Source organism: Xiphophorus maculatus, chromosome 12 (genome assembly GCF_002775205.1).
Source record: "Xiphophorus maculatus strain JP 163 A chromosome 12, X_maculatus-5.0-male, whole genome shotgun sequence".
Lineage (NCBI taxonomy): Eukaryota > Metazoa > Chordata > Actinopteri > Cyprinodontiformes > Poeciliidae > Xiphophorus > Xiphophorus maculatus.
In genome coordinates this window covers 10,087,506-10,103,474 of record NC_036454.1, presented here as the reverse complement: position 1 = coordinate 10,103,474, position 15,969 = coordinate 10,087,506, and the positions used below count along the sequence as shown (strand labels likewise).

Below are 15,969 nucleotides of genomic sequence, written 5' to 3'. Positions count from 1 at the left end.
TCTCATTCATCTGGACTTTTCTGATTATTGTTTAGGGTATTGGATTTCCACAAGACGGTTTGGTGAATTAATAAGAGGCACAGAGAGAAAAACACCCATTCAGTTAACCAGGTGTTCCATTCAGACTACTTCTAAAGACGTTTATGAAGGAAAAGGTCGACATCATCTTTAAACCCTTAAAGATCATATTTGTAAAGACAAGGGACATTAATTTTATAGTGTTTCTTCTGGAATACCTGTACATGTAAATGGTAGACTCAACACATTACTAATCCACATTAACAGCTCAAAATGCAACATTTGTTTTCAATTTTAAAAGTTTAATTTCAACCTTGGACATGATGCACAGCTGAATGCCCATATTTGTGATTTTTCTGAGCAGACGACGTGAGAAGTCTGACTCTGGTTTAATCCTTGGTTAAGAAATTCATATTTGCATTGAAGCAAACAATTTCACTCAGTTCTCCATTCAGGTACAAAAAAGGAATCAAAATTCTAAAAAAAAAAAAAAAAAACCCCAGAAAACAAACAAAAACAAAAAACATGACGACTAAACAACCTGCTGATTTTTTTTTATCATTATTCTTGGAGATAACCCAACACTCGTGGCACAATGAAGGCGACTCTTCCTAAATGATACGCCGTTCACTTGAAATGACATCTGAGATAAAAAAGCTCATCGAGAGGCAACGGGAATGTTGAGCAGAGTCAGGTTAGAGCTGCTCGGGACGAGGTGGGGGGTGTATGCGCGATAAACAGCAGACGGGGGTCAGGGGGGAGGAGGGGAGTCTCCAGACAGTTGGAAGGCATTAGGGTGTCGGACAGGGACTTGTCAGATGCAGCTGTTGCTGCAGCTGATTGATAGTTTGTATTGGGGCATGATGAGAAACTCCAGTCACCAGCTAGTGTTGAGAGGTTATGTCCAAAAGAAAAAGGAAAGAAGACACAGTACAAATAAAATAAAAACAAATCTGACATTGGTCAACACTATAAAGACACATAATTCATGACATTGCTCCACGTTGTGGCTATAACCAGGTCAGTCAATCAACTTTTTTCTTTCTTTCTTTTTTGTTTTTGGTCTTTGATTTGAGACATACAGACATTTAAAAAACAAATCAGAATTCTGCTTTACGAGATTAACATACATAAGCTATAAAATATAACCTAAATCGCACATTTATAAAAGCCCTCAGACTTCCTCCCAGCGCTGCTTTCAGTCACTCGGTTAGTAGTTTGTACTTGTGTGCGGTTACACTGTAAATTGTTTGTTTGCATCTACATAATACTCCATGAGATACTCAGACTACACTACTCGGATTACAGGTAACTACCGTACAGAACACAGGGCTTTAGGCTATGCACTCCGTTCACACAACAACAATGTGTTGTTGAAGAGTCAAAGGGAGAAGCAGACTTTACAGCATACAGTACTTCTCAGTGGAAAAGAACATCAACTGTGCGCTCTCAAACATCTTGCAAAGCAATTAGTGGAGATGCTAAACATATCAATCTGGGCTCCACTTAGTTTCATGTCTCTGTGTGCATGTGGGCGTGTGCTTCAGAGTGTGTGTTAGTGTTTAATGCTGACTACAGACTTTCTAAGTGTCCTAAATGCCTTTGATCACATAACAATGGCACAAACAGTAGTAAACAAGGTTTCCATTGTTGGCAGGCTTCAGGGACTTTTCTCTGAGCCTGGGTGGCTCTAAGGGTGGCTCTCTTCTGTCAGTCTGCCGGGGCTCGACTGATGCCCCGGTTCACTATTCCGATGTGAAAACTGAGACCGCGGCGGAGGGAGGACAACATACAATATTCATCACAAAGAGTGGCCGACATCTGTTGCGTTTTCCTGTGTGTTTGTGTCTGCGCTTGCTCAGGTGTGTGGACGTGGGCACCAGCAGGACGTGGCGGTTGGCAGCCGCTGACCTGCGTTAACATCATATCCTCGCCGGCTCCGTTTCCTTGTCCTCCAGCAGGCTGATGAGCTGACCAAAACTCTCCTTCATTGACTCCATGTTGTCAACAGTGCAGCCCTCCAGGATCCATCGCTTTCCTCTCGCCAGCGGCTCCAGCTCAAAGTATTTCTTTATCTGCAGACAGAAATGCAAGGAGATCAAATTACACTGTTCTGTCGCATTTATTAAAAAAAAAAAAGTCAAATAATTGATTTTAGGGCTGGAGTTAATTATGTTTGTAATCGATTATTAAGATGATTTTTCATTTAACCACTTAACCTCATTTAATACAATATAAAATATATGTAAAAATGCAGATAGATAATTAAATTCTTTATTTCCTTAAGAAGAAAATGAACATGTAATTGCCAAAAACACAATAAGATAGCAAAGAATGCATATACTGTTAAATGCTTAAATCAACTCTTCCTGCTTCACTTAACACCAATGAAGTGCAGGGCTGATTTGTAGACTATTTTCTAAATTAACCAATTAATAATTTTGCAGAATTTGAACCAGGTGAAGCTAAAACTATGCAATTTGAGGAGCTGTGGGTAGAACATATTTACATGCAAAGAAGGGTTTTCATCTAATATATAAAATATATATTTTCATTCAGTTTTGGCTTAATTACAGCTCAGAGTGTTTTTTTTCAGTGGGTTTATTTTAGAGTTAGTAAGTGCCAATGAACAATTATTGGATGACTAAATTGGTTGATTATTTCAATAATTGACAAATCATAATTAATGTGATTGTGTCAGCCCTAAGTTGATTTTGCAATTAAGAGACATTAACAATTAATTGCTCATTGTTTCACTATGTTTTTAAAGACAAAATAATATTTATGTAAATGATCTTCTAATGAAATGCATCAGAGGTACTTAAGTTAAAACACATATTTCATGTCAAAATTGAACATTTTTCCAGACTTGCATTTCCGAAGCTCTGAATTTTTGTTTGTTTTTAAAAAAATAAATACATAAAAGAAATCACTGACTCACTGATAAACAGATGGATGAATAGATGGATGGTCATACAGATGAGTGGTAGACACAGAAAAAAATTAATGGACCGATAGATGTCATTACTGGAAACATCAACATTTTTCCCTTTTCCAAACTGTAATAGTTGTATAAGAAACAGGATTTACGGTGAACAGCATCAATTTTCTTCTTAAATATTTTATCTGGTTAAAAACACACAATACAAGATTCCAACAATATTTTCCATGTGTTCTCCATGCATTTTTCAAGCAGTTTTTATTTTATATTCTGGACTTTCACAAACAAAAATAATATAATTTGTTCCATTTTAATGTTTGTCTGTTTCGCAAGTCAATAAAGGAGTACAATGCTTTCAATTTGGCAGTGCAGTAAAAGAAATGTTTTTATTTTATTGCACCTAGACTAACTACAATGAGATTGGAGTCTTTCCACATTCAAGCTAAGAACCATGGGTTTAGCTTAATACTGTGTTCTGAGAAGTTGCAAAATGGCCATTTTCCCATTTTTGAATGAGTGCACCGGAAGCGTTAATCTGTATGTTCTTGGAACAGCAAAATGTTTAACAAATTTTATAAAAATGGAAGCTATGCTGTTACAAATTAAATAAATAAAAAAATCTATTTGTTTTTTTTACACATCTTTTTTGGTCATCCTTATTCAGCCCCAGAAAATTATAAAAGCAATTTCCAGATTATTGAAGACTGTACAAGGACCCTGGAGGTAGAAACTGATATGCGGTTTAATAAAGTTTAGTAAAATAAAGTTTAAATAAGACTAAGATGTTTAGATCAATGTCACCTCATCTCAGCCGATTTGGAGTTAAAATCAGCTTTGATTTCTGCAGACGTGTCTTGACGACAGTGTAAACTAACAAATAAAACCAACACAGTTGAACAGATGAGGACTAAATGAAACAAAGCAGCCGCTTCATGTGAAAAATATTTGGCATGTTGGCTTGGCACTGCTCTGTGTAACGGTTGATTATAAAGTTCATATGTTGGCTTTTGGCAGCTCTTGACAGCAGGGGAGCAGGAAGGTTTGTGGAGGAAGCAGAACCAGCTGTTAGGTAAAAACAAATCTCAGGCAGAGGGAAACAATGTCCTAGACCTCCACTGATCGTCCTGCAGGTTGTTAGGGAATTTGACATTTTCAAGCTGAGAGTAAAGGAAGGTTTTGCTCAAGCTTTCTCCTCCTGTTTGCCTGATGACAGGTGACAAAATGAGCAAAGAAAAATGTTTGCATCAGAGGAGAATCCTAAAAACTAATCTGAGTAATTTAGCACTATGTTAAAATTTTCATGCATATTTTTAGAACTATTTTGGTAATACAGTAGTTTTGTATAGTAATGTAGCAGTCGTAAATAGAAGTAGCTAGTAGAAATTAAAATAAAATAAAAAAGATTAGAAAGATTATAGTCCCAAAAATATCAATTTAAGAATGTCAAGACACTTTTAGAATAATTCTAATTTTAATTTAAAATCTAAAAGAATTATTTAAAAACACAACTTAAATACAACTTTGTCAACTTAAAATTACATTTATTTCAGAAAAAGTGCTTGTTTTTGCTTTTATTATCACACCTAAATGTTTTAGATCATGAAAGACTTTTAAATATATTTTTAAGATAATTCAAATAAAGCTGTTTTCAAATGATGAGGCCATGCAGTGTTTGCGAATCTTTCACATTGCTGAGGATAAATTCTGGTCTCTTTGTGGAATTGTTTTAATTCAGTTACACTGAAGCTGATTTGGCCATTAACATTCTGCTTAAGGCTATGCCATACAATCTTAACCACAGATTTTGACTAGGACCCTGCAAAACTTCAATTGTTTTCCCTGAGCCATTCATTGGTGGGCTTCATGGTGTGCTTTGGATCATTGTTCTGCTGCATAACCCAAGAGGAATAGAACAACCATAAATTGCTGAATCTTGGTTCTATCGGTTACGCCAAAGTAGCCAGGTTCTGTAAAGGCAAAGCAGCTGCAAACAACCATTCTACCTTAAAAACATTTAGGACTGGTTTCATGATGTTCTTTATCTGACATGCTATATTAGTTTTACGGCAATGGATTGGTGCAAAGCTTGTCTAGTCAGTTCACAGAATATTTGCCCCAAAACAGTCAAGATTTATTGTTAAACCATAAACAAAGATGTTACAAAGATGACCTGTAAGAGTCGTCAGTGCGCTCTGAGTAACTGTGGTGTGCTGGGCATTCCTCAGAAGGTCTCCTGCTGCCTCATATTTTCCCCATCTGTACATAATTTCTCTTTCCAATAATATATGCTGCTTTTATAAAATATTGTGGCCTAGTTCATGAAGTCAGATGAATTGTATTTTAGTGATTTTTTAATGTACATACCTGGTAATAACAGAGTCTCTAATGAAGCTGAACTCATCATTTCAAAACAAAAAAAAATTAATCATAATAAATTTATAATTTAACAAGGGAGCAAACAATTCTCATAGTTTTTCAGGTTGTCTTGTTTATTGCTTTTTAAATAAAATGTTTTTTTGGAAACTGTATTATTTGAATTTTACTGAGGTTATCCAGATATCAAAATTGGTTTGATAATTTGAAATATTTCATTTGTACAAAAAAGTAAAAAACAAAACAAAATAAAAAACAGAAATCTGAGAGAAGTAAATACTTTTTCAAAAGTGTCACAAGCAGATACTTTCATTCAACAATAGAAAGTGGAATACCTATACCAGGGGAAGAAATTATGAAAGAAAAAAAAACACACCAGCATATTCCTAAAAAACATTGATGGAAGAAGCCACAAATTAACACGTCTACATTTTTTAAGACCTGCTAACATAATATCTGGCTTTATTTAAGACTCTTTAAAAGTGAAATGTATTTAAGATTCATAAAATATTTTTTTTTCTCTCATTTTCACAAATTGAAAGTGAATAGAATTCAAATCTGGTCCTTTAAACCAAGCAATAAAATTTGTGTTTTATTTGATTTTTGTTCAGCGGCATTACGTTTGGAATTGAAGAAAAAAAAAACAAACATTTTTGACAGCACATTCTTGTGAAAAGCAGATGTATACCAGCAGAATACAGCAAAGACCAGGAAATCCACACGGACACCCATCACACAGCCAAATGACTTTTCAACTTCAAGTGAAATTGCTTTTGTCTAGACTGTGCAGTGCTGTCTAGCTGTGCCATGGTGTGTGGCATGAAGAGGATGGGAAGGAGGAGGAAGGGGGATGTATTCTTTGTGTCTGCCTAAACCCAGCCAGCCGTGCCAGCGAGTGGGAGAGTGAGTGCCGTCTCTGCCCCCCTGAGCAGAGTCTGTGTTCGGGTGTAATGTGAGTTTAATGACAGATTAAGTCACCTCAGCCGCGTTTGGCTCAGAAACCTGGCTAGAAAGCTGAGTGGACCCAAACAGTGTTAACAAATCTGTCTGGGTAACTTGAGCTGCCCTAGTCCAGGCTGTAGCCCCAGACCTAGACTGCAGACGGTGTGGCTGGCTGCCTGTCTGGCTGGCTGGTTGGTTGGTTGGTTGGTTGGTTGGTTGGTTGGTTGGTTGACTCATCTGCCTGTAGCCAAGGCCCTCTTCTGGAAGACACTGGCCTCTGCACTGACAGACAGTCAAACGGCCAAGAGTGACCTCTGTGTGCAGACAGGCTGGAGCTTCTCTAACTTCCCCTGCTTGACTAATTGGCTGGCTGTATATACTTGGGAGTATCTGCCAGCCTTCTACAGAACACAACTAATGATACCATACAACTCAAGAAGCTGGAGTGTTAAATAACTACTTGCTTAGTTTAAGCTGACCAAGAGTGACTTTGCAAGAGCAGGATTTCAATGAGAACTCAAAGATTTAAATCCTACAACAGACTGAGAGAACACGTTGTTAAAATCAAGTCTCAGTTTTTACGTGTCTGAAGGAACCCCATGACCTAACAGCCGGTGTCTACCCACTCCGAAAGTCAACAAGTATGGCCCAAACCAGTTTCCCTGAGATTAAATCCTCCTAAGCACACTTATGCTTGCTTAAGGAATTGCGTGAGGCAGCAGGATGGGTAAGCCAAACAAGACCTGGGTTGCCAGATGGCTTCGAGGATGACCACTGGGTCATCCAATCTAGCTTCTTCTAGGTCATACAGTCCATATAGGGCCTTACAATGCACATGGAAGAAAGAGATTTATTCATATATAAGTGTCCAAAACTTTAAACTACTCTCTGATTGTAACAAATTGATTTTAGAGACATTAAAGTCAAGAAAATCCTCACAGAACATAGTATGAAGGGAAACTACTTTATTAAGCAAATGTTTAGAACTGGCAAAAGGTTTGAGATTTGACATATTGTAATTTTGTCTTAATTTCTTTAACATCAGAAGACTAGTAAAGTTTGGCGATGCAGAAAAAAGTTATCTACAATGGTACGCCAGATAAAACTACAAGTTAGTGTCACAAACGCCTGACTTCAAAGAATGGGACAGAGGTGCTAGGCAACCTGGCAAAGTATGTCACATTACCTAAATATGTATCTAGGGTATCTGCAGGACAGCAACTGAAATAAACCTGGCTGAAGACTCTGTAAGCTTCTTCAAGAAATATTTAAAACTGTCATCATAAATTTTACAAGTGTATTAAAATAGTCAACCCAGAAATGACCAAGGTGGAAAACGGGTCTGTGGAAAATGTCTCGTCATTAGATATGCATTGTTTGGTTCGATAGTTTGTGACCCAGTAACTGCATGATTAGTCAGCTAAGCTTAAGCTCCAACTCTGGCAGGAATACCTCAGACTTCTTAAGATGGCAAAGGGGCATGTATGGCACGTGCTTTCAGTGGCTCCATTACTTATGCCAGATTACTTCATGTGACGGCCGCAGTCGGCATCATGCCAAGTCAAGAGGATATCCTGGCAGAATTAAAAGGGCTTTAATAGTTCTCTACAGAGCTCTATTCTGGCCATCTGACTAACTAAGCCAACCAGAGACAGGGGACAGAAAAAGAAGTCAACAGGCAAGAAGCTCATTTATAGATTTAGAGATTATATGATGATGTATGATGATGAATATACATGGGAAAAATAGACAAATCTCAGACCAAGAATGTGTTGCAGGGCCCATATGTCTCTGTTCTTGATTCTGACATACAAAAACAACTTTCCTGAAACTCTCCAATGTGTTCCAAGCTCCTGCTTCTCCTAGCATCCCAGAACCAACTTCAAGCATTAAATTATCACAGAGCAATTTACACAACATGTCTCCAATTCCATAAAATAATATGGCACTAAGAAAGTCTAACAAGCTTACTCATGGTTGCATTCACATCTACAGAGGATTCACAGTTACACTGCAAGTTTGATGTACACATTTGTATGAAACTAAAAACTTCACAAAGATCTAAACATGTAACCATACATCTCAGCATTTAGCAAAACCTGTACCTCAGTGGTTAGGCTACATGTCTCCCTCAAGTCGAGGGTTTTAAATATCTTGGGTTCTTGGTCAGGTGTGGTGGTAAGATGAACCTTAAGATGGATAGTTGGAATGGGACCTTGTCTTGTACTAATGAGTGTGACGCTACTTTCTGTGTAACCACAGAGCTAAGTTGAAAAGCAAATAACTAATTTACTGGTCCAACTATGTTTCTTCTTCCATGTTATGAGATATGGATCAAGAACTAAGGAAGGAATGGCTGAAACAACCGCCTTCCACTGGTGGTTGGTCACAGCTTTAGAGACAAAAAATCTTGTAGCTTCCTTTTAAAATGGAGTCATCTGAGGAAATTCAGACATTTGATCATCTATACTCCTGAAAACCTTCCTTTGGAGTTTCCCCAGTAAGAGGGGAACCGTTTGGTCTGGAAAAACCTAATATTTACCATGAATGAATTAGCTGGAGATTGTAACTAGGAAGAGAGAGGTCTGAGTTTTTATCCAGAACTTGTTACCTTCATGAACAGGCTTTAGATAATGTGACAACCTGGCAAACTGTGCTGAACTCGACTTTTTTTTTATGAAGCCAAAACCCTAATAACCTTGGTACACTGGAAGGGCCATGTATGTTTCCTAGTTAGATTTGCAAAGATATTTGTGATGAGTAAATTTTGAGAGTAATGGCAGAGGCCAAAGACAATAGAATGACATTAGCATACCACGTTCAGGTTCATACTCATAAAAGCTCCTACTATGGTTCAGTGGTTTTGTGTTATGTTCACAAACTTGGGAAATCTAGAGTCAGTTCTTGCAGAGTGTAGCAGTGAAGCCAGATGTAACAGATGCATATTAGCTGGACAAACTCCTACGGCAGAAAGATATTGTGAAAGAGATCTCAATGACGTCTACTGTCAGCTCTTAATTTCTCATTTGGGAAAAGCTGTTTTGCTGAGTTGAGCTCTGCTAGACGCCTTAGGTTCCAAAAGCCTAGAAAACCTGCCAGAGCTAAATTGAATCATAATCAAGAATCCCTTTCTTTTCAAATTATAAGATTATAAGAGAATTTTTAGAAAATGTTTAGTTGTAAGAATTTTCTTTTTCAAACTTATTTAGAAGTTAAAACTAAGTAGAAATGTGACAAACATTCAAGATGTAACTTAAACCGAACTTGCCTGGCAAAGTGAAGTATACTAAATGATCCTCTAAAGCTAGACACCATGCAGAGATTCAAAGAAATTCAGGAATAAATGAGAAAGAATTGAGATTGATTAATTTGGAAAGGGCTGCAAAACCATTTCTAAAGCTTTAGGACTCCAGTGAACCACGGTGAAAGTCTTTATCACAGTGGTAAAACCTCCCAGGAGTGGCACGCTAACCAAATTAACCCAAGAGAGCTGCAACGACTCATTCTAGAGGTCACAAATGATTCCACCACAAGATCCAAAAAACTACAGGCCTCACTGACCTCAGTTAAGGTCAGAGGTCATGCCTCCACCATAAGAGACTAGGCAAAATGGCCTACATGGCAAAGTTGAGAAAAAAGAATATTACATCCACATCTCAATTTTTCCAGAACGCACTTTGATGATCCCCAAGTGTTTTGGCAAAACATTCTTTGGACTGAAGAGACAAAGTTGAACTCTTTGGAAGGCATGTGTCCTGTTCAGACTGTTGTAATAGTAACATGGCTTTCAGAAAAAGAATACCATACAAACAGTAAAATGCGGTGATGGTCATCTTGCTCTTGAACATGTCCACACACTTGAGCAAACACAGAACCATAAATTGTACTGTCTACCAAATCATCCTGAAGGACATTAATACAACATGCTGCAAAGATGAGTTGGACAAAACTCCTCCACAGCTGGCAAAGACTCAATGAAAGTTATCTCAAACACTTGATTGCAGTTGTTGATGTTCAGATTGGCTGAACCAGTTATTGGGTTTATGAGGTGATCAGTTTTTTCCACACAGAGCCATGTGTGCTTGTATTTTTCCTCTCCCTCAACAATAAACACCTTTAAAAATGCAGTTCATTTAAAACCACATTTTGGGTTTACTAGTGTTGTCTTTGTCTAATATGTAAACTGATTTGATGTTCTGAAATACTAATGTGCGACAAACATAAAAAAAAAAAAAAAGGAAATTAAGAAGGGGGCAAAACCTTTTTATACACCACTCTATGTCCAGTGATCACTTGTTTCCCAAGCTTTACCATTGTGTCAAAGGCTCACAGTACAAGGAAGCTATATGACTGGGGAAGAAAGCATTAGAGGGTCTCTCCACAAGGGAAAGTGGCATACTCAAATATCCAAGACAATCAATTACACCATCCCCTGACATGCTGGCCCCTGTGAAGATATCAGTCACTTGGAAAGTGGCCCACACTGGCGGCTACATTGAAATGGAAGGGTAATGTGAGATCCCCTCACCTTATAATAACGTTCTTTTGTTTGCTTTTCCGGCTAACCTAAAGAGTCTTAAAGACATCAGAGGGCCTGGAGGTCCCCAGGAGAGGAACACTTAGGAAGCTCGTGAAAAAACAAACACTGCACCACAAACTGACAGAGGTGTCAAATGAAACGACCTACTGGCCAGTAAGTAAAACCTAAAGCCTATTTAAGCAAGAGTGTAACACCTTCAATTATGGACCAAAGGTTTTGCATCTTAGAGGATTACTGTCACAGGTCTTACTCAACATAGATAATGACATGATCACCTGTTCAGTGAAAGTGTTGCCGTTGGTGGAGGTACTAAAAGAAAGAGCACCACCTTTTGGTGTTTTCTCTAGTTTACTTACCTCTGATTAACTACTATCATCACATAGCTAGCATTAATCAATCACGACATAAAAATCTTCTCACAAACATAAAACTTTTCTAATTCTTTTTTTTATCTTAAAAATTGTACTTGAAATGAGCAAACATGAAGAAAACACTAGCTTTATTTTCTTATATAATGTGCATGAAGCCCCTGTGAGCAAATAAGATGTTTTCACAAAAGCAGAATATCTGAGGTCTCTAAAATCAAACATTTGCTACATATTTCCAAAGTATGGTCTTACAGCAGCTTGTACTGCCAAGCTCCATATGAGCTACTAAAGAGAATCAAGTTTAGTCAAGTAAATGATAAATTTTCCCAAACTAGAAATATCAAGTTAAAAATTTTAGTTTGTAGTTAAATATGTGCAAAAATCCAGACTAATGGCATTAGTTAACTGGGTTACAAACTGTGTCTTGAACACAGAAAAGCCTGGATAAATTGATTTTCTGTTTCTGCATAAATAGAAAAAATATGACAGCTTGCCATCTTTGGACCAGATCAACAACACATTGTTTCCTCAGCCACATACTCAGCAAAAATATTAATCTGCCCTCCAATAATGTAAAGAACCTCAGTTATCTTAGACCAGGAGATGTATTTTCAGTCCCACAATGTGACAGATTCCTATGGCACCTTGTGATGTGAGTGATACAAAAAAATGTCTTTGCATTCTCTTCAACTCTGTAACATGATTATAATGTTATTCTATTTAAAGAAGTCCCCAACAAGTCAGCGTAAAGTCTTTAGCTGATCCAAAATGTTTTTACATGTTTCTGGTAAACAGAAAAAAATTGAAGGATAGATATATTTATCAGATTTCAGCTCACCTTTAGTGGCTTCTTGCTGAATCTAAAACAGAATTCAAGATTCCTGGCCTACGATAAAACATGCAATGCATTTGTAAATGAAGAAGCATGACAAGAGGAAGAGCATAAGTTTCTTTTTCATTGGCTGTGGAAATCAACTTGGAAGGCCTTGGAAGTATGTGAGAAGAGTTGGGGCTGCCCTGCAAGCCAAGTCCCTGTGTCACAGTAAAAAAAAATAAAATAAAATCTGAGGAGTCTTTAGGATTTACTATTCTGTTCCACACAGGTGAGACCACGGGTTCTCCCTTGGGTTCACCTTGGTGCAGGTTCAAAGTGATTCACTTGCAGAATACTTTGCTTCAAAGGGAAATGATGACTGCCAGATCAGATCAGTTCTCCAAGGTGCTGTAAATCAAGGATACACAAGAGACACCAACAGTTTTCTATAGCAAGCGAAGTGGAACAATGCTACTGCATTTATTCTCCACAATGATGTTCTCCACTTTTGCATAGCAAAGAAAAAAATTATGTTCAGAAGATGAGCATGAAAATAGATTATCCTCTCTTCAACAGAACGCAGGATTTTGACTAAAATAACACTTCAGCTTCTGCATATTCTAGACTTTAATAGAAGAAGGTAGCAAGTGATGCATAATAACTTGTCATCTACTTCAACAGATTCCAACATTATTGTAAGGTAACTTTTCTGTTTTTCTTCTGCATATTTCTGTTTTTTTAAATTAGCAGTTTTGATTAATCTAGTAGCAAACAAAAACCTTTGTATTATGTGAAATTAAGCACAGCTAAATATTTGGAACTGAATTAAATTAAACATTTTTGTGTTTATTTTCATTTTGTCTTATTTTAAGTGTACTCAGATATTTGCACAAGAAACCAGACGGAAATACTTGATATAATTCTGTGTTTTTGCAATGCAAGTTTTACAGTAGTTTAGAGAGTTGGGGGCAATAGGGAAAGATTTCATCCATTCACCGACTTAGGATGAAAAACACTTAGCAGATTCAGTCTCTTGGCATTGCTGCTTCACCATTATTTGACCCATTACAATAAAAGATTTAAGGGAGTACGGCATGTGCACAGTCGGAAACAGGGTGCCCATGTTCGCCCTGCCATATTACACATAAAGTAACTCAATTTATTAAAGGCCAACAGCTCCATGACAAGGAACATCTGGTCTATGGGACTTGAACGGGTGAGCTGGCATTCTGCCCGCGCTCCCTGCTGTAGGGGCCAATGTGCCGGCACCTTCACTTGAGCCCGCCTTTTCTGTCCTCTTCTTCTCAAGGAGCCTGCCGTGCTGTGGCAGCCCACACAGAGGGCCCTCAAAACCCAGGAGGTCTGTCACAAGGCACCCCTCCTCCTCAGCCTCCACCCCTTTCACTCCAAGGCCCCCCCTTTTCACGCTCCAGTCCTGACAGTTGACCAGCTTGAAAGCTGCAGCAGGCTCCTGCTTTAGCACACAGCACGCAGCACTACAATCAAAGTGCTGCTCTTCTGCAGAGATTTAACCATGCATTGGGTTGGACTCTGTAAACACATTCACACAAAACCACCCGCTATTACACATACTAATAATATACAATAGGGATCTCAGAAGTTTAAAACCAACGTTTCTGGGCTCTTTGACCTTGTTTTCTGTAAAATACTTTCTTATATTAGGTCATTTCTATATATATGGATTAGATTTTTAAATAAGATATTAATCTATGGCATTTTGACGAATCCCTTGCAATATTACTATTGTGTACGCTGATCCTATGATAAGGATATTTTCTTTAGCCGCCCTCTTTAAGTAGCCCTCATAGCTCATAACAGATGTAATGAGATGCTTCCTTGTCTTTGTTAATATGTATATTCCCTGATGTGTTTCCTTCCCAGGTTCAATGCTTTGCTCTGTTTTTGTTTGTGCTCCAAACTAATGAATGAATGAATTTGTGCAGTGATATGTTGATCGAGTTTGGGATTTTATATTTTGGCTCACAGTTCATCATGATTTGGGTGGTGGAAGCTGACATTTTCTGACTTAGATGGAAAGATAGCATTACCAATATTTAATCTTTAACTGAATTAACAAGAAGTCAGAACAACTTAATTCCATTATTTCCACAAATTCTGCAGGACAAAAAGGCAAAAAACTTCTGAAACATTTTTTTTGCTAAAGTTTACGGATCTGAGGAGCTTTTTGAATATAAAAAGCGAGCTGGAGAGGGTCATTGAAATTCAAAGTTTCCCCACGCTGCAGCGAATGTTTGAACTTCTAATAAAACGTGACAGCCCTAATGGGTGATCCGAGCGATATAATGAAACCGCTGCCTTTGTTCATAACCCTCAGCCCATGATAAATTCCAGCACTTTCAGCAAAGTCCAATAACTGATGCAGTCTTTGTATATGTGCATGTGTATAGTTCTCTATGGTCTGAGAATGAAAGGCAGAGATTAAATGTTGTTTTCAGCAAAATGTTAATATTTATAAATGAATAATTTGGTCCATGAAGGATTTGCTACTGCCTATTAACTGCCACCAGAAAATTCACACAGATTTCTGTGGTATTTATTAAGTCAAGGCTGCCATATATTAACTTTGTTTCGATCCAGCTCTTAGAGATAAAAGCAGCATGACTTTGGCTTCTTTAACTTAATTCTGCAAAACTCCAGGAACCTTTGGTAACAAGAAAATGAAGTTGAAATGACCTAACTTTGAAAGGAGATAGACACAACTCTTCCAGGATTCCTGAATTTGGAAGCCAGTGCTGTGGTATCCAACTTGAGGGGGAAAAAAACTGTCATTTTGAGTTGTGAAAAGAGTACATTTCAATAGATGAAAACCTCAATGGAAGAGAACCCCCGGAGATTCCCAGCGTTTGATCCATGTGAGTCAGCACTGGATCCTGGGGGTCAGATCACATGCTGAATAGGCTTTTCGGAAGTCTTGTTCTAGCTAGTGGCGGCCGGTCGTCCGACCCTGCTTGACCAGCAGACAAAGGGAAGGCCAGTATCCACAATTGGGGTGGGGGCGAGCTTTTCTCCTCCAGTGGAAAGTCCTGTCCTGAATAGGGTCTGGCAGGCTGAATTGCGATCCACGTCGATTTTGAGAGTGAAGACCCGCTGGGGTCAGGGTTCAGCGGCATTTGACGCCGGCTATGGGAAAAGGCGTGCACAGTGCCCACACAACCTGCCAACTGCCCTCTCACCCAAAGTGCCCCTTAACCTCCCACGGGGACAGACCACCGGCCCAGGAATGACAGGACGAGAAAGGCTGTATGGGTGGGAAAAGGAAAGAAAGTAGAGATCAAGGTGGGCGGGAAGAGTGCACTGGCAGGATAGACAAAGATGTAAGAGAGATAAAACTTCAAAGAAATCAGGAGATTCTAAGTAACTTCACATATTGCGCTTCCAAGGTCTCACACATTCTCAAGAGGGTAATTATGCATCTTGACTGATTTTCCAACCCTTGCCTCCCAGGCCAGGATGGAGCAAACACTTGGTACAGGTCTGTAAGATCTCTTATGACACTAAGAGCATGCAGTTCTTTCTCGTAATCAATCACAGACTACACATGAAAACAGAAGTTGATAGGCACTGTGGAAGTGTCTGTCACAGGACCTTTTATTATCTATATTTACAAGCTGAACCATCTGAAGACACAATGTTCTTTTTCTCAGCTGTGTGTGGGGGGAGACTCAGGGAGAATGTGCAGAAATGCCAAACACAAAAAATCCCACAAAACAGGTCGTCTATTCTGTGTTTTCAGGTGCTTAGTAAACGTCTTCATAACCTTTGAATTTTTTAACATTTAGCTGTGTCGCGACCACAAAATTCAACATAATTTATTAGGTATTTATATGACAGATCAACATAAAAATGTCTTTCCTAAGACTGACAGTTTTATTTATTCTCATTTGTAAACTCACTCAGGTTGGATTAAGAACATCTCAAAAGAGGGATTCTC

The 15,969-nt window shown here is 38.3% G+C and overlaps 1 protein-coding gene across 2 annotated transcripts in view; it reads right to left on the bottom strand.

Moving 5' to 3' along the window:
- Positions 1–299: 299 nt before the first annotated feature.
- arl15 (ADP ribosylation factor like GTPase 15) overlaps positions 300–15,969 on the bottom strand; it is a 106,611-nt gene continuing 90,941 nt past the window's right edge. For both annotated transcript variants that reach the window (XM_023343730.1, XM_014468531.2), the window contains exon 5: positions 300–2,093. In XM_023343730.1, coding sequence (XP_023199498.1) covers positions 1,941–2,093 — 153 coding nt within the window. In that variant the 3' untranslated portion in view covers positions 300–1,940. The remainder of the gene's footprint in view (positions 2,094–15,969) is intronic.